General features: G+C 56.2%; 2 protein-coding genes across 2 annotated transcripts; both read right to left on the bottom strand.

Annotated features, from left to right (window-relative positions):
• Positions 1–4,749: 4,749 nt before the first annotated feature.
• Positions 4,750–5,718, bottom strand: LOC138367577 (uncharacterized). The gene has a single exon (XM_069329285.1). The coding sequence runs from the start codon at positions 5,716–5,718 to the stop codon at positions 4,750–4,752; it is 969 nt and encodes a 322-aa protein (XP_069185386.1).
• A 6,854-nt stretch (positions 5,719–12,572) lies between these two features.
• Positions 12,573–13,880, bottom strand: LOC123761152 (uncharacterized). Its single transcript, XM_045747100.2, has one exon. It carries the CDS (start codon positions 13,878–13,880, stop codon positions 12,573–12,575), a length of 1,308 nt encoding a protein of 435 aa, XP_045603056.2.
• Positions 13,881–24,525: the final 10,645 nt, after the last annotated feature.

The raw sequence follows: 24,525 nt of genomic DNA, 5'->3' as shown, positions 1-24,525 counted from the left end.
AGCTGCCTGGTGAACGTTACGAGGCTGGGGGTGCCCCTGGGAGCTGCCTGGTGAACGTTATGAGGCTGGGGTGTCCCTGGGAGCTGCCTGGTGAACGTTATGAGGCTGGGGGTGCCCCTGGGAGCTGCCTGGTGAACGTTATGAGGCTGGGGTGTCCCTGGGAGCTGCCTGGTGAACGTTATGAGGCTGGGGGTGCCCCTGGGAGCTGCCTGGTGAACGTTATGAGGCTGGGGTGTCCCTGGGAGCTGCCTGGTGAACGTTATGAGGCTGGAGTGTCCCTGGGAGCTGCCTGGTGAACTTTATGAGGCTGGGGGGTGCCCCTGGGAGCTGCCTGGTGAACGTTATGAGGCTGGGGTGTCCCTGGGAGCTGCCTGGTGAACGTTATGAGGCTGGGGTGTCCCTGGGAGCTGCCTGGTGAACTTTATGAGGCTGGGGGTGCCCCTGAGAGCTGCCTGGTGAACGTTATGAGGCTGGGGTGTCCCTGGGAGCTGCCTGGTGAACGTTATGAGGCTGGGGTGTCCCTGGGAGCTGCCTGGTGAACGTTATGAGGCTGAGGGTGTCCCTGGGAGCTGCCTGGTGAACGTTATGAGGCTGGGGTGTCCCTGGGAGCTGCCTGGTGAACGTTATGAGGCTGGGGTGTCCCTGGGAGCTGCCTGGTGAACGTTATGAGGCTGAGGGTGTCCCTGGGAGCTGCCTGGTGAACGTTATGAGGCTGGGGTGTCCCTGGGAGCTGCCTGGTGAACGTTATGAGGCTGGGGGTGCCCCTGGGAGCTGCCTGGTGAACGTTATGAGGCTGGGGGTGCCCCTGGGAGCTGCCTGGTGAACGTTACGAGGCTGGGGGTGCCCCTGGGAGCTGCCTGGTGAACGTTACGAGGCTGGGGTGTCCCTGGGAGCTGCCTGGTGAACGTTATGAGGCTGGGGGTGCCCCTGGGAGCTGCCTGGTGAACGTTACGAGGCTGGGGTGTCCCTGGGAGCTGCCTGGTGAACGTTATGAGGCTGGGGGTGCCCCTGGGAGCTGCCTGGTGAACGTTACGAGGCTGGGGTGTCCCTGGGAGCTGCCTGTTGAACGTTACGAGGCTGGGGTGTCCCTGGGAGCTGCCTGGTGAACGTTATGAGGCTGGGGGTGCCCCTGGGAGCTGCCTGGTGAACGTTACGAGGCTGGGGTGTCCCTGGGAGCTGCCTGGTGAACGTTACGAGGCTGGGGTGTCCCTGGGAGCTGCCTGGTGAACGTTATGAGGCTGGGGGTGCCCCTGGGAGCTGCCTGGTGAACGTTACGAGGCTGGGGTGTCCCTGGGAGCTGCCTGGTGAACGTTACGAGGCTGGGGTGTCCCTGGGAGCTGCCTGGTGAACGTTACGAGGCTGGGGTGTCCCTGGGAGCTGCCTGATGAACGTTATGAGGCTGGGGGTGCCCCTGGGAGCTGCCTGGTGAACGTTATGAGGCTGGGGTGTCCCTGGGAGCTGCCTGGTGAACGTTACGAGGCTGGGGTGTCCCTGGGAGCTGCCTGCAGGGGACGGCAGCGGTGCCCGGGGGGGGAGTTGTCAGGCGGACGGGACCGTCGTCAGGTAAATAATGAATCTTATGATCAATGATTACTCCTTGTTGGTGACGTCATCCCTCCGGTGTCACCCTTTCACACTCTTATCTCTCCTAGCCCCCCTTCCCCCCACACCCCCCCCCTCTCTCACTCTCACTCTCACTCTCTCTCACTCTCTCTCTCCTACTCTCCATCCCTCTCTCTCTCTCGCGGCAACTTTCATTATATGCCGTACTGCGGTCCATAACTGGGCCGGGGTCAAGTCTTAAGTCCTGCTTTAACATTCACCGAATACTTGGCATACCTAAGTCCTTTTACACGGGGCGCAGGTGCCTCGCTGGGCAGCGGTCTCCAGCCCCCCGCCACCCCTCTCCTTACACCCCCACCACCCACCACCCCAGCCCTCCTCATTACGCACCCCACCCCCCCCCAGAATCAACCTCTTCCCCCTCCAACACCTTCTCCCCCAAGTCCACCTCCTGTCCTCAGGAACACAGAGCGAGCCTCCAGCAGCAGCTACTGAGCCTCAACAACTCCTCTCAAGTGCCACTTCAGCTAATATCACCCCCAAAACAGCTCCCGACTGTTAAGTAATCAGTTCAGTCCAGTATGAATTGATCTCTTCAAGAGCACGATCAGGTAATATTTCAGCGGAGATGCAGCATCAGTAAACGGAAGGACTCCACACAAACCCTTGAAGGATAGTTAAGGATTACAGAGACTATCAGTGATAGTCTCATTGTCTATTAGTGATAGACAATTAGGCCCAATGGGTGTTACTGGAAGGTCCACGGCTTCCCCATTGTCAGGGTTACAGTAGTTCAATAGTCAGCGTAGAAATGATGTAGAATTATATGATTGGTAGATTACACTCACAATTATATGACTGGTAGATTACACTCACAATTATATGATTGGTAGACTACACTTATTAAACAATTATAGTGAAATTATTTTTACTTCGCTGAAGTGAATGAGGTTTCATACTAAGGCAGTGTGAAGTAATGCTTAACTATACAATATTTGAGTATTATTGTATGACGAGCCTTATCTTGATCGTTATCTTAAACCTGGGTAATTAGTCGCCTGTGAGTCGTCTTCTTCCTGGACGGATTGTATTAGGCCCATATAAACTCGTTTCATATTATATAGTTCAATTTCTTGTTACAATCATCGCTCGGTACTGAACACTCCGAGGAGACAATCGTCGTTATCAAGTAGCGACCAAAACTGATTGTGATATTGGCTATTTGGTCATACCACATACTATTTTGTGGAATGACTTATACTATATACTATACGTCATACTATATAGCAAGTCTTCCCGGAGTACAGGTCCCTTCTTTGGGTAATTTTTTTGGTAAAAAAAATTTACACTGCTAAACTTGCCTTTAGAATCCTATTTACTGTCCTGTCCAAGTCTCCTTTTTTTTCAGAAAAAACCTTGTGTGTTACTTGGCCATTTATTACGATGGTTTTAGTTGGTTTAAGGCTCATCTGGCAGCGATCAGACCGTACTCACCTAGTTGTGCTTGCGGGGAGGTTGAGCTTCGGCTCTTTGGTCCGGCCTCTCAACTTTCAATCTACTGGGATGTACAGGTGCCTGAGCCGTGTGGTGGTACTCTGGCGGTGTGAACTGTATCCTCAGGCTACTGTCTTCCGGGTATTGTGCTACAGTGGAGCGTGGCATGATTGTGTTGGCTTCACTAGCTGTAACACACTGCTCATTGGCTTCACCAACTCTCCCACACTGCTCATTGGCTTCACCAACTCTCCCACACTGCTCATTGGCTTCACCAACTCTCCCACACTGCTCATTGGCTTCACCAACTCTCCCACACTGCTCATTGGCTTCACCAACTCTCCCACACTGCTCATTGGCTTCACCAACTCTCCCACACTGCCCATTGGCTTCACCAACTCTCCCACAGCGCTTACACACTGCAAATCATCTCCAATTCTAATGAACTGCTCATAAGTCTGTTCTTGCCCCAACTAACGAACACCCTCCACTAACGAACACACTATACCAACGAACACCCTCCACTAACAATATTACCGTAATGATAACAACAATACCATTTAATTGCTCCCCCCTCCCCCCCTTCCCGAAAGAATTCCAGTGATAAAAACACCATTAATAATAGCTTTGTTTGACGCGTCCGTCATACAAGTCGGCGATATCCAGCGAGTCATCTCTATGCCACAGTCAGCTGTGGTCCGAGCAGTGCGAGTGATTCATGAGGCCCAAAACTGTACCTCGCGGCCCCGAACGTGTGAATTGGGCGCTGTAGAGAGGAAATCTCTGTTCGAAACCTAGGTTATTCAGCCTTGACCTTTGGGCGACCTTAACTAGAATTTTTGGGAGGACTAAAAATATGAGAGAAAGTGAAGGAGTTTTAGAGTTTTTTTTTTAAAACTTAGTTTTAGTTTTTTTTTTTAGAAAGTTTTGAAGGAGTTTTTTAGTTTTAGAAGGAGTTTTTTAGAGTTTTAGAGTTTTTTAGGAGTTTTAGAGTTTTAGAGTTTTTTTTTTAGAGTTTAGAGAGAGAGAGAGAGAGAGAGAGAGAGAGAGAGAGAGAGAGAGAGAGAGAGAGAGAGAGGCAGGAGGAATAGTGCAGGGAAAGGCCGGAAAAGCGACAGGTAACGAGACAGTTGAGAGGACACTCCGGGTTAACAGGAGATAAACAGAGAGAGAGAATAAAGAAAGTGGTCAGTCTCACCCAACAGAAACCTTCACCCTGAAGGTTTCTACAGCAAGTGCGTTGGCCCAAGAAATATATTCTTTGCAACGAGTGGGGTTTCACAAGAATTGTATCTCACAAGACATGTTTCATAAGACTTTCTCACGAGAAATGTGTTTCACAGTATTTCTCGTGAAAACGTTTCACAAGAAATATAGCTCACAAAATGTATGGTTGACAAGCAATATATTTAAGGGAGCAAGCGAGACTGGGTGTGGCAGCAGTTACCCAACATGTCTTGAAAAGTGAGGGAAGTTATATCCATGACTCCTTGTAGCAGGGAGCACAAGACGGGCCCAATGGGTTCCCTTCTCCTAGGAGATTGTGAGATAGTGGTGGTGGAGTTTGTTGAGTGGGCTGGTGGCGGGTGAGGTGGATGACTGAGTGGGCTGGTGGCGGGTGAAGTGGAGAACTGAGTGGGTTGGTGGCGGGTGAGGTGGATGACTGAGTGGGCTGGTGGCGAGTGAGGTGGATCACTGAGTGGGCTGGTGGCGAGTGAGGTGGAGGACTGAGTGGGTTGGTGGCGGGTGAGGTGGATGACTGAGTGGGCTGGTGGCGGGTGAAGTGGAGAACTGAGTGGGTTGGTGGCGGGTGAGGTGGATGACTGAGTGGGCTGGTGGCGAGTGAGGTGGATGACTGAGTGGGCTGGTGGCGAGTGAGGTGGAGGACTGAGTGGGTTGGTGGCGGGTGAGGTGGATGACTGAGTGGGCTGGTGGCGGGTGAAGTGGAGGACTGAGTGGGTTGGTGGCGGGTGAGGTGGATGACTGAGTGGGCTGGTGGCGAGTGAGGTGGATGACTGAGTGGGCTGGTGGCGAGTGAGGTGGAGGACTGAGTGGGTTGGTGGCGGGTGAGGTGGATGACTGAGTGGGCTGGTGGCGGGTGAGGTAGACGACTGAGTGGCTTGGTGGCGGGTGAGGTGGATGACTGAGTGGGCTGGTGGCGGGTGAAGTGGAGGACTGAGTGGGCTGATGGCGGGTGAGGTGGATGACTGAGTGGCTTGGTGGCGGGTGAGGTGGATGACTGAGTGGGCTGGTGGCGGGTGAGGTGGATGACTGAGTGGGCTGGTGGCGGGTGAGGTAGACGACTGAGTGGCTTGGTGGCGGGTGAGGTGGATGACTGAGTGGGCTGGTGGCGGGTGAAGTGGAGGACTGAGTGGGCTGGTGGCGGGTGAGGTGGATGACTGAGTGGGCTGGTGGCGGGTGAGGTGGATGACTGAGTGGGCTGGTGGCGGGTGAGGTAGACGACTGAGTGGCTTGGTGGCGGGTGAGGTGGATGACTGAGTGGGCTGGTGGCGGGTGAGGTAGACGACTGAGTGGGCTGGTGGCGGGTGAGGTAGACGACTGAGTGGGCTGGTGGCTGGTGAGTCCATCCAGCAGCAACATCCCGGGGGCAAAGTCAGCCGCCTGGGATGGATATAATTTTGTCTGCGGTGTGTCTTCCATATGCGAGACCCCATAAACGCCTTTTACGACTCTGGCCAGTGTCCCGCACCACTTATGCTCGGGTTCCAACAATGACTGGCTGGCTGAACTCTGCTCGGGTTCCAACAATGACTGGCTGGCTGAACTCTGCTCGGGTTCCAACAATGACTGGGTGGCTGAACTCTGCTCGGGTTCCAACAATGACTGGCTGGCTGAACTCTGCTCGGGTTCCAACAATGACTGGGTGGCTGAACTCTGCTCGGGTTCCAACAATGACTGGGTGGCTGAACTCTGCTCGGGTTCCAACAATGACTGGGTGGCTGAACTCTGCTCGGGTTCCAACAATGACTGGGTGGCTGAACTCTGCTCGGGTTCCAACAATGACTGGGTGGCTGAACTCTGCTCGGGTTCCAACAATGACTGGGTGGCTGAACTCTGCTCGGGTTCCAACAATGACTGGGTGGCTGAACTCGGTGATTTGGATTTGTCATTGACGGATCAATACTCATCAATGCCTTAAATCATCCTCTGTGCTGTATGCTAGGCTTTAGCTCTGCATCCCCGCCTCTGACAGTTTCATCCATATTATATAATTAGAATATTTGTAACAACTCCTACAGTCGTTACAGTTATGACTGAACGACAGTGTTCCTGTTGAACAGTCCTGTTGACTGTGCACAGGAGTGATCCAGTATGCCAGGTGAATGGGGGGAGGGAGGGAGGCTGGTCTTGCCCAATTTAGTTTTCTTTACTATTTTCATTATAGCGGAAACTCAGTGACTGAAACCGGATTTGTCATTGAGAAATCCGTCTGGGATGCTCCCGGACGTAGGTTCGAATCCTCAACACGGCCCTTGTGGACTTGTTCTCCTGTTGAACTTTTGGGAGTTGTTAGTTTCACAGTTATTTTTACTTTTATCATTTGTAATAATCTCTCTCCAAAAAATCAACTTTATTTCTCCTATGTCGCCACAGAATTGTATATATATACCCCGAGAAGATGTGTATAACCGCTTCTCGATGAACACTGAGAGTATACTTTCGTCTTGGACTGGCGGTTAAGTTAAGGATTGGCGCCCACTCAATCCTCCCCGGGCGGGATACGAACCCAAGGCAAATTGTTCGCCAAACACGGGGCGAGTGTCTTACCACCGCGCCATGGAAACCGTGGCTACTGTTTCCATGGTGATAGGCCTTACTCCCAACACCAAACCAAGTAATATTATAATGTAACAAATGTGTTAATTATGATTGTACGATGAAATATAAACCACAGCTCGAACGAACATCTTTTGTTAGTAAATAATGATTAAGGAGACGCTCTACGGCTGCCGGAGACGCTCTACGGCTGCCGGAGACGCTCTACGGCTGCCGGAGACGCTCTACGCCTGCCGGAGACGCTCTACACCTGCCGGAGACGCTCTACGCCTGCCGGAGACGCTCTACGGCTGCCGGAGACGCTCTACGCCTGCCGGAGACGCTCTACACCTGCCGGAGACGCTCTACGCCTGCCGGAGACGCTCTACGGCTGCCGGAGACGCTCTACGCCTGCCGGAGACGCTCTACGGCTGCCGGAGACGCTCTACGCCTGCCGGAGACGCTCTACACCTGCCGGAGACGCTCTACGGCTGCCGGAGACGCTCTACGGCTGCCGGAGACGCTCTACGCCTGCCGGAGACGCTCTACACCTGCCGGAGACGCTCTACGCCTGCCGGAGACGCTCTACGGCTGCCGGAGACGCTCTACGCCTGCCGGAGACGCTCTACGCCTGCAGGAGAAGCTCTACGCCTGCCGGAGACGCTCTACGGCTGCCGGAGATGCTCTACGGCTGCCGGAGACGCTCTACGGCTGCCGGAGACGCTCTACGCCTGCCGGAGACGCTCTACGGCTGCCGGAGACGCTCTACGCCTGCCGGAGACGCTCTACGCCTGCCGGAGACGCTCTACGCCTGCCGGAGACGCTCTACGGCTGCCGGAGACGCTCTACGCCTGCCGGAGACGCTCTACGCCTGCCGGAGACGCTCTACGCCTGCCGGAGACGCTCTACGGCTGCCGGAGACGCTCTACGCCTGCCGGAGACGCTCTACGCCTGCCGGAGACGCTCTACGCCTGCCGGAGACGCTCTACGGCTGCCGGAGACGCTCTACGGCTGCCGGAGACGCTCTACGCCTGCCGGAGACGCTCTACGCCTGCCGGAGACGCTCTACGGCTGCCGGAGACGCTCTACGCCTGCCGGAGACGCTCTACACCTGCCGGAGACGCTCTACGCCTGCCGGAGACGCTCTACGCCTGCCGGAGACGCTCTACACCTGCCGGAGACGCTCTACGCCTGCCGGAGACGTTCTACGCCTGCCGGAGACGCTCTACGGCTGCCGGAGACGCACTACGCCTGCCGGAGACGCACTACGCCTGCCGGAGACGTTCTACGCCTGCCGGAGACGCTCTACGGCTGCCGGAAACGCTCTACGCTTGCCGGAGACGCTCTACGCTTACCGGAGACGCTCTACGCTTACCGGAGACGCTCTACGCTTCCCGGAGACGCTCTACGCTTACCGGAGACGCTCTACGCTTACCGGAGACGCTCTACGCTTGCCGGAGACGCTCTACGCCTGCCGGAGACGCTCTACGCCTGCCGGAGACGCTCTACGCCTGCCGGAGACGTTCTACGCCTGCCGGAGACGCTCTACGGCTGCCGGAGACGTTCTACGCCTGCCGGAGACGCTCTACGGCTGCCGGAGACGCTCTACGCTTGCCGGAGACGCTCTACGCTTACCGGAGACGCTCTACGCTTACCGGAGACGCTCTACGCTTCCCGGAGACGCTCTACGCTTACCGGAGACGCTCTACGCTTACCGGAGACGCTCTACGCTTGCCGGAGACGCTCTACGCCTGCCGGAGACGCTCTACGCCTGCCGGAGACGCTCTACGCCTGCCGGAGACGTTCTACGCCTGCCGGAGACGCTCTACGGCTGCCGGAGACGTTCTACGCCTGCCGGAGACGCTCTACGCCTGCCGGAGACGCTCTACGCCTGCCGGAGACGTTCTACGCCTGCCGGAGACGTTCTACGCCTGCCGGAGACGCTCTACGCTTACCGGAGACGCTCTACGCCTGCCGGAGACGCTCTACGCTTACCGGAGACGCTCTACGCTTACCGGAGACGCTCTACGCTTGCCGGAGACGCTCTACGCTTACCGGAGACGCTCTACGGCTGCTGGAGACGCTCTACGCTTACCGGAGACGCTCTACACCTGTCGGAGACGCTCTACGCTTACCGGAGACGCTCTACGCTTACCGGAGACGCTCTACGCTTACCGGAGACGCTCTACGCTTACCGGAGACGCTCTACGGCTGCTGGAGACGCTCTACGCTTACCGGAGACGCTCTACACCTGTCGGAGACGCTCTACGCTTACCGGAGACGCTCTACGCTTGCCGGAGACGCTCTACGCTTGCCGGAGACGCTCTACGCCTGCCGGAGACGCTCTACGCTTGCCGGAGACGCTCTACGCTTGCCGGAGACGCTCTACACCTGCCGGAGACGCTCTACACCTGCCGGAGACGCTCTTCGGCTGCTGGAGACGCTCTACACCTGCCGGAGACGCTCTACGCCTGCCGGAGACGCTCTACGCTTACCGGAGACGCTCTACACCTGCCGGAGACGCTCTACACCTGCCGGAGACGCTCTACGCCTGCCGGAGACGCTCTACACCTGCCGGAGACGCTCTACACCTGCCGGAGACGCTCTACACCTGCCGGAGACGCTCTACACCTGCCGGAGACGCTCTACGCCTGCCGGAGACGCTCTACACCTGCCGGAGACGCTCTACGCTTACCGGAGACGCTCTACGCCTGCCGGAGACGCTCTACGCCTGCCGGAGACGCTCTACGCTTACCGGAGACGCTCTACGCCTGCCGGAGACGCTCTACGCTTACCGGAGACGCTCTACGCTTACCGGAGACGCTCTACGGCTGCCGGAGACGCTCTACGGCTGCCGGAGACGTTCTACGCCTGCCGGAGACGCTCTACGCCTGCCGGAGACGCTCTACGCCTGCCGGAGACGCTCTACGCTTACCGGAGACGCTCTACGCCTGCCGGAGACGTTCTACGCCTGCCGGAGACGCTCTACGGCTGCCGGAGACGTTCTACGCCTGCCGGAGACGCTCTACGCCTGCCGGAGACGCTCTACGCCTGCCGGAGACGTTCTACGCTTGCCGGAGACGTTCTACGCCTGCCGGAGACGCTCTACGCTTACCGGAGACGCTCTACGCTTACCGGAGACGCTCTACGCTTGCCGGAGACGCTCTACGCTTACCGGAGACGCTCTACGGCTGCTGGAGACGCTCTACGCTTACCGGAGACGCTCTACACCTGTCGGAGACGCTCTACGCTTACCGGAGACGCTCTATGCTTACCGGAGACGCTCTACGCTTACCGGAGACGCTCTACGCTTACCGGAGACGCTCTACGGCTGCTGGAGACGCTCTACGCTTACCGGAGACGCTCTACACCTGTCGGAGACGCTCTACGCTTACCGGAGACGCTCTACGCTTGCCGGAGACGCTCTACGCTTGCCGGAGACGCTCTACGCCTGCCGGAGACGCTCTACGCTTGCCGGAGACGCTCTACGCTTGCCGGAGACGCTCTACACCTGCCGGAGACGCTCTACACCTGCCGGAGACGCTCTACGGCTGCTGGAGACGCTCTACACCTGCCGGAGACGCTCTACGCCTGCCGGAGACGCTCTACGCTTACCGGAGACGCTCTACACCTGCCGGAGACGCTCTACGCTTACCGGAGACGCTCTACGCCTGCCGGAGACGCTCTACACCTGCCGGAGACGCTCTACGCTTACCGGAGACGCTCTACGCCTGCCGGAGACGCTCTACGCCTGCCGGAGACGCTCTACGCTTACCGGAGACGCTCTACGCCTGCCGGAGACGCTCTACGCTTACCGGAGACACGCTACGCCTGCCGGAGACGCTCTACGCTTACCGGAGACGCTCTACGCCTGCCGGAGACGCTCTACGCCTGCCGGAAACGCTCTACGCCTGCCGGAGACGCTCTACACCTGCCGGAAACGCTCTACGCTTGCCGGAGACGCTCTACGCCTGCCGGAGACGCTCTACGCTTGTCGGAGACGCTCTACGCCTGCCGGAGACGCTCTACGCTTGCCGGAGACGCTCTACGCCTGCCGGAAACGCTCTACGCCTGCCGGAGACGCTCTACGCCTGCCGGAGACGCTCTACGCTTGCCGGAGACGCTCTACGCCTGCCGGAGACGCTCTACGCCTGCCGGAGACGCTCTACGCCTGCCGGAGACGCTCTACGCCTGCCGGAGACGCTCTACGCCTGCCGGAGACGCTCTACGCTTGTCGGAGACGCTCTACGCTTGCCGGAGACGCTCTACGCCTGCTGGAGACGCTCTACGCCTGCCGGAGACGCTCTACGTCTGCCGGAAACGCTCTACGCCTGCCGGAAACGCTCTACGCCTGCCGGAGACGCTCTACGCTTGCCGGAGACGCTCTACGCCTGCCGGAAACGCTCTACGCCTGCCGGAGACGCTCTACGCCTGCCGGAGACGCTCTACGCTTGTCGGAGACGCTCTACGCCTGCTGGAGACGCTCTACGCCTGCCGGAGACGCTCTACGTCTGCCGGAGACGCTCTACGTCTGCCGGAGACGCTCTACGCTTGTCGGAGACGCTCTACGTCTGTCGGAGACGCTCTACGTCTGCCGGAGACGCTCTACGCTTGTCTGAGACGCTCTACGTCTGCCGGAGACGCTCTACGCTTGTCGGAGACGCTCTACGTATACAGAGTTTCTGGTAAATCCAGATATTTGCTCTCCAGTAGTAGAAGCAGCAACAGCAGTAGGAGCAGGAGCAACAACAGCATCAGCAAAAGTAGGAAGAGCAGCAGCAGCAGCAGCAGTAAGAGCAGCAGTAGCAACAGCAGCAGCAGCAGCAGAAGTAGGAGCACGAGCAGTAGGAACAGCAGCAGCAGTAGAGCAGCAGCAACAGCAGCAGCAGCAGTAGGAACAGCAGCAGTAGCAGCAGCAACAGCAGCTGCAGCAGCAGAAGTAGGAGCAGCAGCAGCAGTAAGAGTAGCAGCAGTAAGAGTAGCAGTAGCAGTAGCAGCAGCAGCAGGAGCAGTAAGAGCAGCAGCAGCAGCAGCAGTAGCAGCAGCAGCAGCAGCTGCAGCAGTAGCAGCAGCAGCAGCAGCAGCAACAACAGCAGCAGCAGCAGCAATAGTACCAGTACCACCAAATAACTCTCTAGCAACAGTTGCCTAAGCAGTACAGTCACAGTAGCAGTGAAGGAAGAGTGTTACAATACATCGTGGTGGAGCCAACGTCTCAACAATCAGTTCTGGCGCTGCCCCAGTTCTCCAGGCGCGCGCCATTTAAGGCGCCAAACACGCAACTGCTTGCTTTAGGTAAAGTGGCGCTGCTGGGATCGCCGCCCGTGCCGCACTTCCCCTCACAACAGGTTCCTGGATGGCTATATGAGTCTTGCACCACCCAGGGAAAACCTGTTCCGTTATCCATCATATTCCCTTTTAATCAACAACAGCTCTGAATTTCGACACCCGTAGGCCGCCGAGTCCAAGAGAATGTTGCGAACTGGTATACAGTCTAATGGGGGGACGTAACGAGGTTGGGGAAGGTTGGGGAAGGTTGGGGGAAGGTTGAGGGAAGGTTGGGGAAGGTTGGGGAAGGTTGGAGAAGGTTGGAGAAGGTTGGAGAAGGTTGGGGAAGGCTGGGGAAGGTTGGGGAAGGTTGGGGAAGGTTGGAGAAGGTTGGAGAAGGTTGGGGAAGGCTGGGGAAGGTTGGGGAAGGTTGGGGAAGGTTGGGGAAGGTTGGGGAAGGCTGGGGAAGGTTAGGGAAGGTTGGGGAAGGTTGGAGAAGGTTGGGGAAAGCTGGAGAAGGTTGGAGAAGGTTCGGGGAAGGTTGGGGAAGGTTGGAGAAGGTTGGGGAAGGTTGGGGAAGGTTGGGGAAGGCTGTGGAAGGTTGGGGAAGGCTGGGGAAGGTTGGGGAAGGTTGGGAAAGGTTGGGGAAGGCTGGGGAAGGCTGGGGAAGGTTGGGGAAGGTTGGGGAAGGTTAGGGAAGGTTGGGGAAGGTTGGAGAAGGTTGGGGAAGGTTGGAGAAGGTTGGGGAAGGTTGGAGAAGGTTCGGGAAGGTTGGGGTAGGTTGGGGAAGGTTGGTGAAGGTTGGGGAAGGTTGGGGAAGGTTGGAGAAGGTTGGGGAAGGTTGGTGAAGGTTGGGGAAGGTTGGGGAAGGTTGGAGAAGGTTGGGAAAGGTTGGGGAAGGTTGGGGAAGGTTGGGGAAGGTTGGAGAAGGTTGGGGAAGGTTGGGGAAGGTTGGAGAAGGTTGGGGAAGGTTGGTGAAGGTTGGGGAAGGTTGGGGAAGGTTGGGGAAGGTTGGAGAAGGTTGGGGAAGGTTGGGGAAGGTTGGGGTAGGTTGGGGTAGGTTGAGGAAGGTTGGGGAAGGTTGGGGAAGGTTGGAGAAGGTTGGGGAAGGTTGGGAAAGGTTGGGGAAGGTTGGAGAAGGTTGGGGAAGGTTTGGGAAGGTTGGGGAAGGTGGGGTAGGTTGAGGAAGGTTGGGGAAGGTTGGGGAAGGTTGGGGAAGGTTGGGGAAAGGTTGGGGCAGGTTGGTGAAGGTTTGGGAAGGTTGGGGAAGGTTGGGGAAGGTTGGGGAAGGTTGGGGAAGGTTGGAGAAGGTTGGGGAAGGTTTGGGAAGGTTGGCGAAGGTTGGGGAAGCTTGGGGAAGCTTGGGGAAGGTTGGGGAAGGTTGGGGAAGGTTGGAGAAGGTTGGAGAAGATTGGGGAAGGTTGAGGAAGGTTGGGGAAGGTTGGGGAAGGTTGGAGAAGGTTGGAGAAGGTTGGGGAAGGTTGGGGAAGATTGGGGAAGAGAGGGGACGAGGAGGAGAGCGTGCGGGTAAGGGGGAATTCACTCCCCCATGAGTGCATTGTTAGTGTCTTGATACGGAGGTGAGTGAAGAGCTGCTGCTGCCAGTGGGATGTCGTGGCCCAGAGCGGCAGCTCCGAGCGGTGGTCTCGGTAACATAGATGTACCACTTTCACCGGTCTCCCTAAACCGAACACTGGTCGGCCTAGGCAGTTTAATGAGGTTGTCCGTTCTAGTGGATGGCCCGATAACGAGAGCTGAAGCTTTAAAATGACTCCCATCAAAGAAGTTGAATTGTTGTGGTGTGAAGGCGAGTAGTGGTGGTGGGGGGGGGGGAGTGGGGGCGAGAGTGGGGGGGAGTGGGGGGTGAGAGGGGGTGGTGGGGGTAATGTTTGGCTGGCGTCCCACAAGGGGGTGCCAGGCTGTGCAACTTTCTTTTACCCCTCCTAATTCAACCCCCCCCCCATCTTCCCCCACCTCCTCCCCCTACCATCACCAGCCCCTCCGTCCTCTAACTCCTGTCAAGCCAAACTCTTGTTCACCCCCACCACCCTCACTCGCCCACCCCCACCTCCCTCACTCGCCCACCCCCACCACCCTCACCCGCCCACCCCCACCACCCACTCCCGCCCACCACCCACTACATGAGTTACAGAAAACAAAGAGGAGTATTCAAGCTGGAGGAATGCAACAAGTCGGGGTCCCGCGAGGCTCAGTCCTGGCACCGCTGCTGTTCCTAGATGTACGTGAGGGACCTGCCCGAGGGAGTCAGCTCGTACGTGTCAATGTTTTCAGATGACGCGAAGCCGATGACTGTAAAAACAGAGGAGAACTGCAGGGAGTTACAGCAGAGCCGTGACAACCTCCAGGAGCGACGAGGCTAGATGGTTGCTGGATTCCATCCCAATATGGGAAGATGGGAAAGAGAGAGAGACAGGAGACTGGAAGGCAGCTGCTGGCTACATTATAAGGGTGTCCTCCCCTCCCATGTCCTCCCCTCCCATGTCCTCCCCTCCCATGTCCTCCCCACCCCAGGTCCTCCCCTCCCATGTCCTCCCCTCCCATGTCCTCCCCTCCCATGTCCTCCCCACCCCAGGTCCTCCCTTCCCATGTCCTCCCCTCCCATGTCCTCCCCTCCCATGTCCTCCCCTCCCATGTCCTCCCCTCCCATGTCCTCCCCACCCCAGGTCCTCCCCTCCCATGTCCTCCCCTCCCATGTCCTCCCCTCCCATGTCCTCCCCTCCCATGTCCTCCCCTCCCATGTCCTCCCCTCCCATGTCCTCCCCTCCCATGTCCTCCCCTCCCATGTCCTCCCCTCCCATGTCCTCCCCTCCCACCAATTAATTATTCCCAACACAAAGCAAAAAAGTCAACAGCCTGATTAAAAAAGAATAAGAAAAATTGATAACGAAAAATAGAATAATAAACGAAGTATAAACAAGAACAAAGAAATTAAGAAGAGGAGGAGGAGGAGGAAGAGGAGGAGGAGGAAGAGGAGGAGGAGGAAGAGGAGGAGGAGGAGAAGAACGCTCCTGGTGTGGGTGTATGGGTGTTCACTATACTCCTGGTGTGGGTGTATGGGTGTTCACTATACTCCTGGTGTGGGTGTATGGGTGTCCACTATACTCCTGGTGTGGGTGTATGGGTGTCCACTATACTCCTGGTGTGGGTGTATGGGTGTCCACTATACTCCTGGTGTGGGTGTATGGGTGTCCACTATACTCCTGGTGTGGGTGTATGGGTGTCCACTATACTCCTGGTGTGGGTGTATGGGTGTCCACTATACTCCTGGTGTGGGTGTATGGGTGTCCACTATACTCCTGGTGTGGGTGTATGGGTGTCCACTATACTCCTGGTGTGGGTGTATGGGTGTCCACTATACTCCTGGTGTGGGTGTATGGGTGTCCACTATACCCCTGGTGTGGGTGTATGGGTGTCCACTATACTCCTGGTGTGGGTGTATGGGTGTCCACTATACTCCTGGTGTGGGTGTATGGGTGTCCACTATACTCCTGGTGTGGGTGTATGGGTGTCCACTATACTCCTGGTGTGGGTGTATGGGTGTCCACTATACTCCTGGTGTGGGTGTATGGGTGTCCACTATACTCCTGGTGTGGGTGTATGGGTGTCCACTATACTCCTGGTGTGGGTGTATGGGTGTCCACTATACTCCTGGTGTGGGTGTATGGGTGTCCACTATACTCCTGGTGTGGGTGTATGGGTGTCCACTATACTCCTGGTGTGGGTGTATGGGTGTCCACTATACTCCTGGTGTGGGTGTATGGGTGTCCACTATACTCCTGGTGTGGGTGTATGGGTGTCCACTATACTCCTGGTGTGGGTGTATGGGTGTCCACTATACCCCTGGTGTGCGTGTATGGGTGTCCACTATACACCTGGTGTGGGTGTATGGGTGTCCACTATACTCCTGATGTGGGTGTATGGGTGTCCACTATACACCTGGTGTGGGTGTATGGGTGTCCACTATACCCCTGGTGTGGGTGTATGGGTGTCCACTATACTCCTGGTGTGCGTGTATGGATGTCCACTATACACCTGGTGTGGGTGTATGGGTGTCCACTATACCCCTGGTGTGGGTGTATGGGTGTTCACTATACTCCTGGTGTGGGTGTATGGGTGTCCACTATACTCCTGATGTGGGTGTATGGGTGTCCACTATACACCTGGTGTGGGTGTATGGGTGTCCACTATACTCCTGGTGTGGGTGTATGGGTGTCCACTATACTCCTGGTGTGGGTGTATGGGTGTCCACTATACCCCTGGTGTGGGTGTATGGGTGTTCACTATACTCCTGGTGTAGGTGTATGGGTGTCCACTATACTCCTGATGTGGGTGTATGGGTGTCCACTATACACCTGGTGTGGGTGTATGGGTGTCCACTATACTCCTGATGTGGGTGTATGGGTGTCCACTATACACCTGGTGTGGGTGTATGGGTGTCCACTATACTCCTGGTGTGGGTGTATGGGTGTCCACTATACACCTGGTGTGGGTGTATGGGTGTCCACTATACACCTGGTGTGGGTGTATGGGTGTCCACTATACACCTGGTGTGGGTGTATGGGTGTTCACTATACTCCTGGTGTGGGTGTATGGGTGTCCACTATACTCCTGGTGTGGGTGTATGGGTGTCCACTATACCCCTGGTGTGGGTGTATGGGTGTCCACTATACTTCTGGTGTGGGTGTATGGGTGTCCACTATACTCCTGATGTGGGTGTATGGGTGTCCACTATACACCTGGTGTGGGTGTATGGGTGTCCACTATACTCCTGATGTGGGTGTATGGGTGTCCACTATACACCTGGTGTGGGTGTATGGGTTTCCACTATACTCCTGATGTGGGTGTATGGGTGTCCACTATACACCTGGTGTGGGTGTATGGGTTTCCACTATACTCCTGATGTGGGTGTATGGGTGTCCACTATACACCTGGTGTGGGTGTATGGGTTTCCACTATACTCCTGATGTGGGTGTATGGGTGTCCACTATACACCTGGTGTGGGTGTATGGGTTTCCACTATACTCCTGATGTGGGTGTATGGGTGTACGAGATAAATGTATTTGTTAAGCTGCGCCTTCTGCGCTGCCAACACCACCTACACCCACCTATATCCAACACCTACACCCACCTATAACCACCACCAACACCACCTACACTACCAACGTCATCTACGCCACCAATTCCACCTGCACCATCAACACCACCTATACACCAGCGCCATCTACCCCTCCCACCTGTGTTATCTACGTCACCTACACTTACACTCCACCTATCTACGCCACTTCTAATCCTTCAACTACTGATATATATATTTTTATCACTGCCACCCACCACTCTGCCACCTGCCACTGTACCACTGTGCCACCTGCCACTGTGCCACCTGCCACTGTGCCACCTGCCACTGTGCCACCTGCCACTGTGCCACCTGCCACTGTGCCACCTGCCACTGTGCCACCTGCCACTGTGCCACCTGCCACTGTACCACTCTGCCACCTGCCACTCTGCCACCTGCCACTGTGCCACCTGCCACTCTGCCACCTGCCACTCTGCCACCTGCCACTCTGCCACCTGCCACTCTGCCACCTACAGCAATATATCACCTGTCACAATGGCACCATTCCACCTACACCGTCAACATTCCACCATTCCTTTACCCCCCCCCTTTCTTACTCTGCCGACCCCCCTCCTCCTCCTCCTCCGCTACCTCACCTTTCCTTCCAAACAAACAAACAAAGAACTTTTTTCGTGCGGGGTAAAGATAGAGAAGTATAGCAGAAGTAGTATATATTTTTTTAATTTGAAGTGAGTTATGACAGCAGGCGAGCTGTCCGCCTTGCTGACACAATGTTATGACAGCAGGCGAGCTGTCCGCCTTGCTGACACAATGTTATGACAGCAGGTGAGCTGTCCGCCTTGCTGACACAATGTTATGACAGCAGGTGAGCTGTCCGCCTTGCTGACACAATGTTATGACAGCAGGCGAGCTGTCCGCCTTGCTGACACAATGTTATGACAGCAGGCGAGCTGTCCGCCTTGCTGACACAATGTTATGACAGCAGGTGAGCTGTCCGCCTTGCTGACACAATGTTATGACAGCAGGTGAGCTGTCCGCCTTGCTGACACAATGTTATGACAGCAGGCGGGCTGTCCGCCTTGCTGACACAATGTTATGACAGCAGGCGGGCTGTCCGCCTTGCTGACACAATGTTATGACAGCAGGCGAGCTGTCCGCCTTGCTGACACAATGTTATGACAGCAGGCGAGCTGTCCGCCTTGCTGACACAATGTTATGACAGCAGGTGAGCTGTCCGCCTTGCTGACACAATGTTATGACAGCAGGTGAGCTGTCCGCCTTGCTGACACAATGTTATGACAGCAGGCGAGCTGTCCGCCTTGCTGACACAATGTTATGACAGCAGGTGAGCTGTCCGCCTTGCTGACACAATGTTATGACAGCAGGTGAGCTGTCCGCCTTGCTGACACAATGTTATGACAGCAGGCGGGCTGTCCGCCTTGCTGACACAATGTTATGACAGCAGGCGGGCTGTCCGCCTTGCTGACACAATGTTATGACAGTAGGCGAGCTGTCCGCCTTGCTGACACAATGTTATGACAGTAGGCGAGCTGTCCGCCTTGCTGACACAATGTTATGACAGCAGGCGGGCTGTCCGCCTTGCTGACACAATGTTATGACAGCAGGCGGGCTGTCCGCCTTGCTGACACAATGTTATGACAGCAGGCGAGCTGTCCGCCTTGCTGACACAATGTTATGACAGTAGGCGGGCTGTCCGCCTTGCTGACACAATGTTATGACAGCAGGCGGGCTGTCCGCCTTGCTGACACAATGTTATGACAGTAGGCGGGCTGTCCGCCTTGCTGACACAATGTTATGACAGCAGGCGAGCTGTCCGCCTTGCTGACACAATGTTATGACAGCTGGCGAGCTGTCCGCCTTGCTGACACAATGTTATGACAGCTGGCGAGCTGTCCGCCTTGCTGACACAATGTTATGACAGCTGGCGAGCTGTCCGCCTTGCTGACACAATGTTATGACAGCAGGCGGGCTGTCCGCCTTGCTGACACAATGTTATGACAGCAGGCGAGCTGTCCGCCTTGCTGACACAATGTTATGACAGCAGGCGAGCTGTCCGCCTTGCTGACACAATGTTATGACAGCAGGCGAGCTGTCCGCCTTGCTGACACAATGTTATGACAGCTGGCGAGCTGTCCGCCTTGCTGACACAATGTTATGACAGCTGGCGAGCTGTCCACCTTGCTGACACAATGTTATGACAGCAGGCGAGCTGTCCGCCTTGCTGACACAATGTTATGACAGCAGGCGAGCTGTCCGCCTTGCTGACACAATGTTATGACAGCTGGCGAGCTGTCCGCCTTGCTGACACAATGTTATGACAGCTGGCGAGCTGTCCGCCTTGCTGACACAATGTTATGACAGCTGGCGAGCTGTCCGCCTTGCTGACACAATGTTATGACAGCTGGCGAGCTGTCCGCCTTGCTGACACAATGTTATGACAGCTGGCGAGCTGTCCGCCTTGCTGACACAATGTTATGACAGCTGGCGAGCTGTCCGCCTTGCTGACACAATGTTATGACAGCTGGCGAGCTGTCCGCCTTGCTGACACAATGTTATGACAGCTGGCGAGCTGTCCGCCTTGCTGACACAATGTTATGACAGCTGGCGAGCTGTCCGCCTTGCTGACACAATGTTATGACAGCTGGCGAGCTGTCCGCCTTGCTGACACAATGTTATGACAGCTGGCGAGCTGTCCGCCTTGCTGACACAATGTTATGACAGCTGGCGAGCTGTCCGCCTTGCTGACACAATGTTATGACAGCTGGCGAGCTGTCCGCCTTGCTGACACAATGTTATGACAGCTGGCGAGCTGTCCGCCTTGCTGACACAATGTTATGACAGCAGGCGAGCTGTCCGCCTTGCTGACACAATGTTATGACAGCAGGCGAGCTGTCCGCCTTGCTGACACAATGTTATGACAGCTGGCGAGCTGTCCGCCTTGCTGACACAATGTTATGACAGCTGGCGAGCTGTCCGCCTTGCTGACACAATGTTATGACAGCTGGCGAGCTGTCCGCCTTGCTGACACAATGTTATGACAGTAGGCGGGCTGTCCGCCTTGCTGACACAATGTTATGACAGTAGGTGAGCTGTCCGCCTTGCTGACACAATGTTATGACAGCAGGCGAGCTGTCCGCCTTGCTGACACAATGTTATGACAGCAGGCGAGCTGTCCGCCTTGCTGACACAATGTTATGACAGCAGGCGAGCTGTCCGCCTTGCTGACACAATGTTATGACAGCAGGCGAGCTGTCCGCCTTGCTGACACAATGTTATGACAGCTGGCGAGCTGTCCGCCTTGCTGACACAATGTTATGACAGCTGGCGAGCTGTCCGCCTTGCTGACACAATGTTATGACAGCAGGCGAGCTGTCCGCCTTGCTGACACAATGTTATGACAGCAGGCGAGCTGTCCGCCTTGCTGACACAATGTTATGACAGCAGGTGAGCTGTCCGCCTTGCTGACACAATGTTATGACAGCAGGCGAGCTGTCCGCCTTGCTGACACAATGTTATGACAGCAGGCGAGCTGTCCGCCTTGCTGACACAATGTTATGACAGCAGGCGAGCTGTCCGCCTTGCTGACACAATGTTATGACAGCAGGCGGGCTGTCCGCCTTGCTGACACAATGTTATGACAGCAGGCGGGCTGTCCGCCTTGCTGACACAATGTTATGACAGTAGGTGAGCTGTCCGCCTTGCTGACACAATGTTATGACAGCAGGCGAGCTGTCCGCCTTGCTGACACAATGCTATGACAGTAGGCGAGCTGTCCGCCTTGCTGACACAATGCTATGACAGTAGGTGAGCTGTCCGCCTTGCTGACACAATGTTATGACAGCAGGTGAGCTGTCCGCCTTGCTGACACAATGTTATGACAGCAGGTGAGCTGTCCGCCTTGCTGACACAATGTTATGACAGCAGGCGAGCTGTCCGCCTTGCTGACACAATGTTATGACAGCAGGCGAGCTGTCCGCCTTGCTGACACAATGTTATGACAGCAGGCGGGCTGTCCGCCTTGCTGACACAATGTTATGACAGCAGGTGAGCTGTCCGCCTTGCTGACACAATGTTATGACAGCAGGCGAGCTGTCCGCCTTGCTGACACAATGTTATGACAGTAGGCGAGCTGTCCGCCTTGCTGACACAATGTTATGACAGCAGGCGAGCTGTCCGCCTTGCTGACACAATGTTATGACAGCAGGCGAGCTGTCCGCCTTGCTGACACAATGTTATGACAGCTGGCGGGCTGTCCGCCTTGCTGACACAATGTTATGACAGCAGGCGGGCTGTCCGCCTTGCTGACACAGTGTTATGACAGCAGGCGGGCTGTCCGCCTTGCTGACACAATGTTATGACAGTAGGCGAGCTGTCCGCCTTGCTGACACAATGTTATGACAGCTGGCGAGCTGTCCGCCTTGCTGACACAATGTTATGACAGCAGGCGAGCTGTCCGCCTTGCTGACACAATGTTATGACAGCAGGCGAGCTGTCCGCCTTGCTGACACAATGTTATGACAGCTGGCGAGCTGTCCGCCTTGCTGACACAATGTTATGACAGCAGGCGAGCTGTCCGCCTTGCTGACACAATGTTATGACAGCAGGCGAGCTGTCCGCCTTGCTGACACAATGTTATGACAGCAGGCGGGCTGTCCGCCTTGCTGACACAATGTTATGACAGCAGGTGAGCTGTCCGCCTTGCTGACACAATGTTATGACAGCAGGCGAGCTGTCCGCCTTGCTGACACAATGTTATGACAGCAGGCGAGCTGTCCGCCTTGCTGACACAATGTTATGACAGCAGGCGGGCTGTCCGCCTTGCTGACACAATGTTATGACAGCAGGCGGGCTGTCCGCCTTGCTGACACAGTGTTATGACAGCAGGCGGGCTGTCCGCCTTGCTGACACAATGTTATGACAGTAGGCGAGCTGTCCGCCTTGCTGACACAATGTTATGACAGCAGGCGGGCTGTCCGCCTTGCTGACACAATGTTATGACAGCAGGCGGGCTGTCCGCCTTGCTGACACAATGTTATGACAGTAGGCGAGCTGTCCGCCTTGCTGACACATTGTTATGACAGCAGGCGGGCTGTCCGCCTTGCTGACACAATGTTATGACAGTAGGCGAGCTGTCCGCCTTGCTGACACAATGTTATGACAGCAGGCGAGCTGTCCGCCTTGCTGACACAATGTTATGACAGCAGGCGGGCTGTCCGCCTTGCTGACACAATGTTATGACAGCAGGCGAGCTGTCCGCCTTGCTGACACAATGTTATGACAGCAGGCGAGCTGTCCGCCTTGCTGACACAATGTTATGACAGCAGGCGAGCTGTCCGCCTTGCTGACACAATGTTATGACAGCAGGCGAGCTGTCCGCCTTGCTGACACAATGTTATGACAGCAGGCGAGCTGTCCGCCTTGCTGACACAATGTTATGACAGCAGGCGAGCTGTCCGCCTTGCTGACACAATGTTATGACAGCAGGTGAGCTGTCCGCCTTGCTGACACAATGTTATGACAGCAGGTGAGCTGTCCGCCTTGCTGACACAATGTTATGACAGCAGGCGAGCTGTCCGCCTTGCTGACACAATGTTATGACAGCAGGCGAGCTGTCCGCCTTGCTGACACAATGTTATGACAGCAGGCGAGCTGTCCGCCTTGCTGACACAATGTTATGACAGCAGGCGAGCTGTCCGCCTTGCTGACACAATGCTATGACAGTAGGTGAGCTGTCCGCCTTGCTGACACAATGTTATGACAGCAGGTGAGCTGTCCGCCTTGCTGACACAATGTTATGACAGTAGGTGAGCTGTCCGCCTTGCTGACACAATGTTATGACAGTAGGTGAGCTGTCCGCCTTCCTGACACAATGTTATGACAGCAGGTGAGCTGTCCGCCTTGCTGACACAATGTTATGACAGCAGGCGAGCTGTCCGCCTTGCTGACACAATGTTATGACAGCAGGCGGGCTGTCCGCCTTGCTGACACAATGTTATGACAGCAGGTGAGCTGTCCGCCTTGCTGACACAATGTTATGACAGCAGGCGAGCTGTCCGCCTTGCTGACACAATGTTATGACAGCAGGCGAGCTGTCCGCCTTGCTGACACAATGTTATGACAGCAGGCGGGCTGTCCGCCTTGCTGACACAATGTTATGACAGCAGGCGGGCTGTCCGCCTTGCTGACACAATGTTATGACAGCAGGCGGGCTGTCCGCCTTGCTGACACAATGTTATGACAGTAGGCGAGCTGTCCGCCTTGCTGACACAATGTTATGACAGCAGGCGGGCTGTCCGCCTTGCTGACACAATGTTATGACAGCAGGCGGGCTGTCCGCCTTGCTGACACAATGTTATGACAGTAGGCGAGCTGTCCGCCTTGCTGACACAATGTTATGACAGCAGGCGGGCTGTCCGCCTTGCTGACACAATGTTATGACAGTAGGCGAGCTGTCCGCCTTGCTGACACAATGTTATGACAGCAGGCGAGCTGTCCGCCTTGCTGACACAATGTTATGACAGCAGGCGGGCTGTCCGCCTTGCTGACACAATGTTATGACAGCAGGTGAGCTGTCCGCCTTGCTGACACAATGTTATGACAGCAGGCGAGCTGTCCGCCTTGCTGACACAATGTTATGACAGCAGGCGAGCTGTCCGCCTTGCTGACACAATGTTATGACAGCAGGCGGGCTGTCCGCCTTGCTGACACAATGTTATGACAGCAGGCGGGCTGTCCGCCTTGCTGACACAGTGTTATGACAGCAGGCGGGCTGTCCGCCTTGCTGACACAATGTTATGACAGTAGGCGAGCTGTCCGCCTTGCTGACACAATGTTATGACAGCAGGCGGGCTGTCCGCCTTGCTGACACAATGTTATGACAGCAGGCGGGCTGTCCGCCTTGCTGACACAATGTTATGACAGTAGGCGAGCTGTCCGCCTTGCTGACACATTGTTATGACAGCAGGCGGGCTGTCCGCCTTGCTGACACAATGTTATGACAGTAGGCGAGCTGTCCGCCTTGCTGACACAATGTTATGACAGCAGGCGAGCTGTCCGCCTTGCTGACACAATGTTATGACAGCAGGCGGGCTGTCCGCCTTGCTGACACAATGTTATGACAGCAGGCGAGCTGTCCGCCTTGCTGACACAATGTTATGACAGCAGGCGAGCTGTCCGCCTTGCTGACACAATGTTATGACAGCAGGCGAGCTGTCCGCCTTGCTGACACAATGTTATGACAGCAGGCGAGCTGTCCGCCTTGCTGACACAATGTTATGACAGCAGGCGAGCTGTCCGCCTTGCTGACA

This window comes from Procambarus clarkii, chromosome 22 (genome assembly GCF_040958095.1).
Source record: "Procambarus clarkii isolate CNS0578487 chromosome 22, FALCON_Pclarkii_2.0, whole genome shotgun sequence".
Lineage (NCBI taxonomy): Eukaryota > Metazoa > Arthropoda > Malacostraca > Decapoda > Cambaridae > Procambarus > Procambarus clarkii.
This window is presented reverse-complemented; position numbering and strand designations above follow the sequence as displayed.

What these genes read in the sequence shown, in the direction of transcription:
- LOC138367577 (XM_069329285.1), bottom strand. Translation starts at nt 5,718, where the DNA reads ATGGAAGACACACCGCAGACAAAATTATATCCATCCCAGGCGGCTGAC.
- LOC123761152 (XM_045747100.2), bottom strand. Translation starts at nt 13,880, where the DNA reads ATGGGAGTCATTTTAAAGCTTCAGCTCTCGTTATCGGGCCATCCACTA.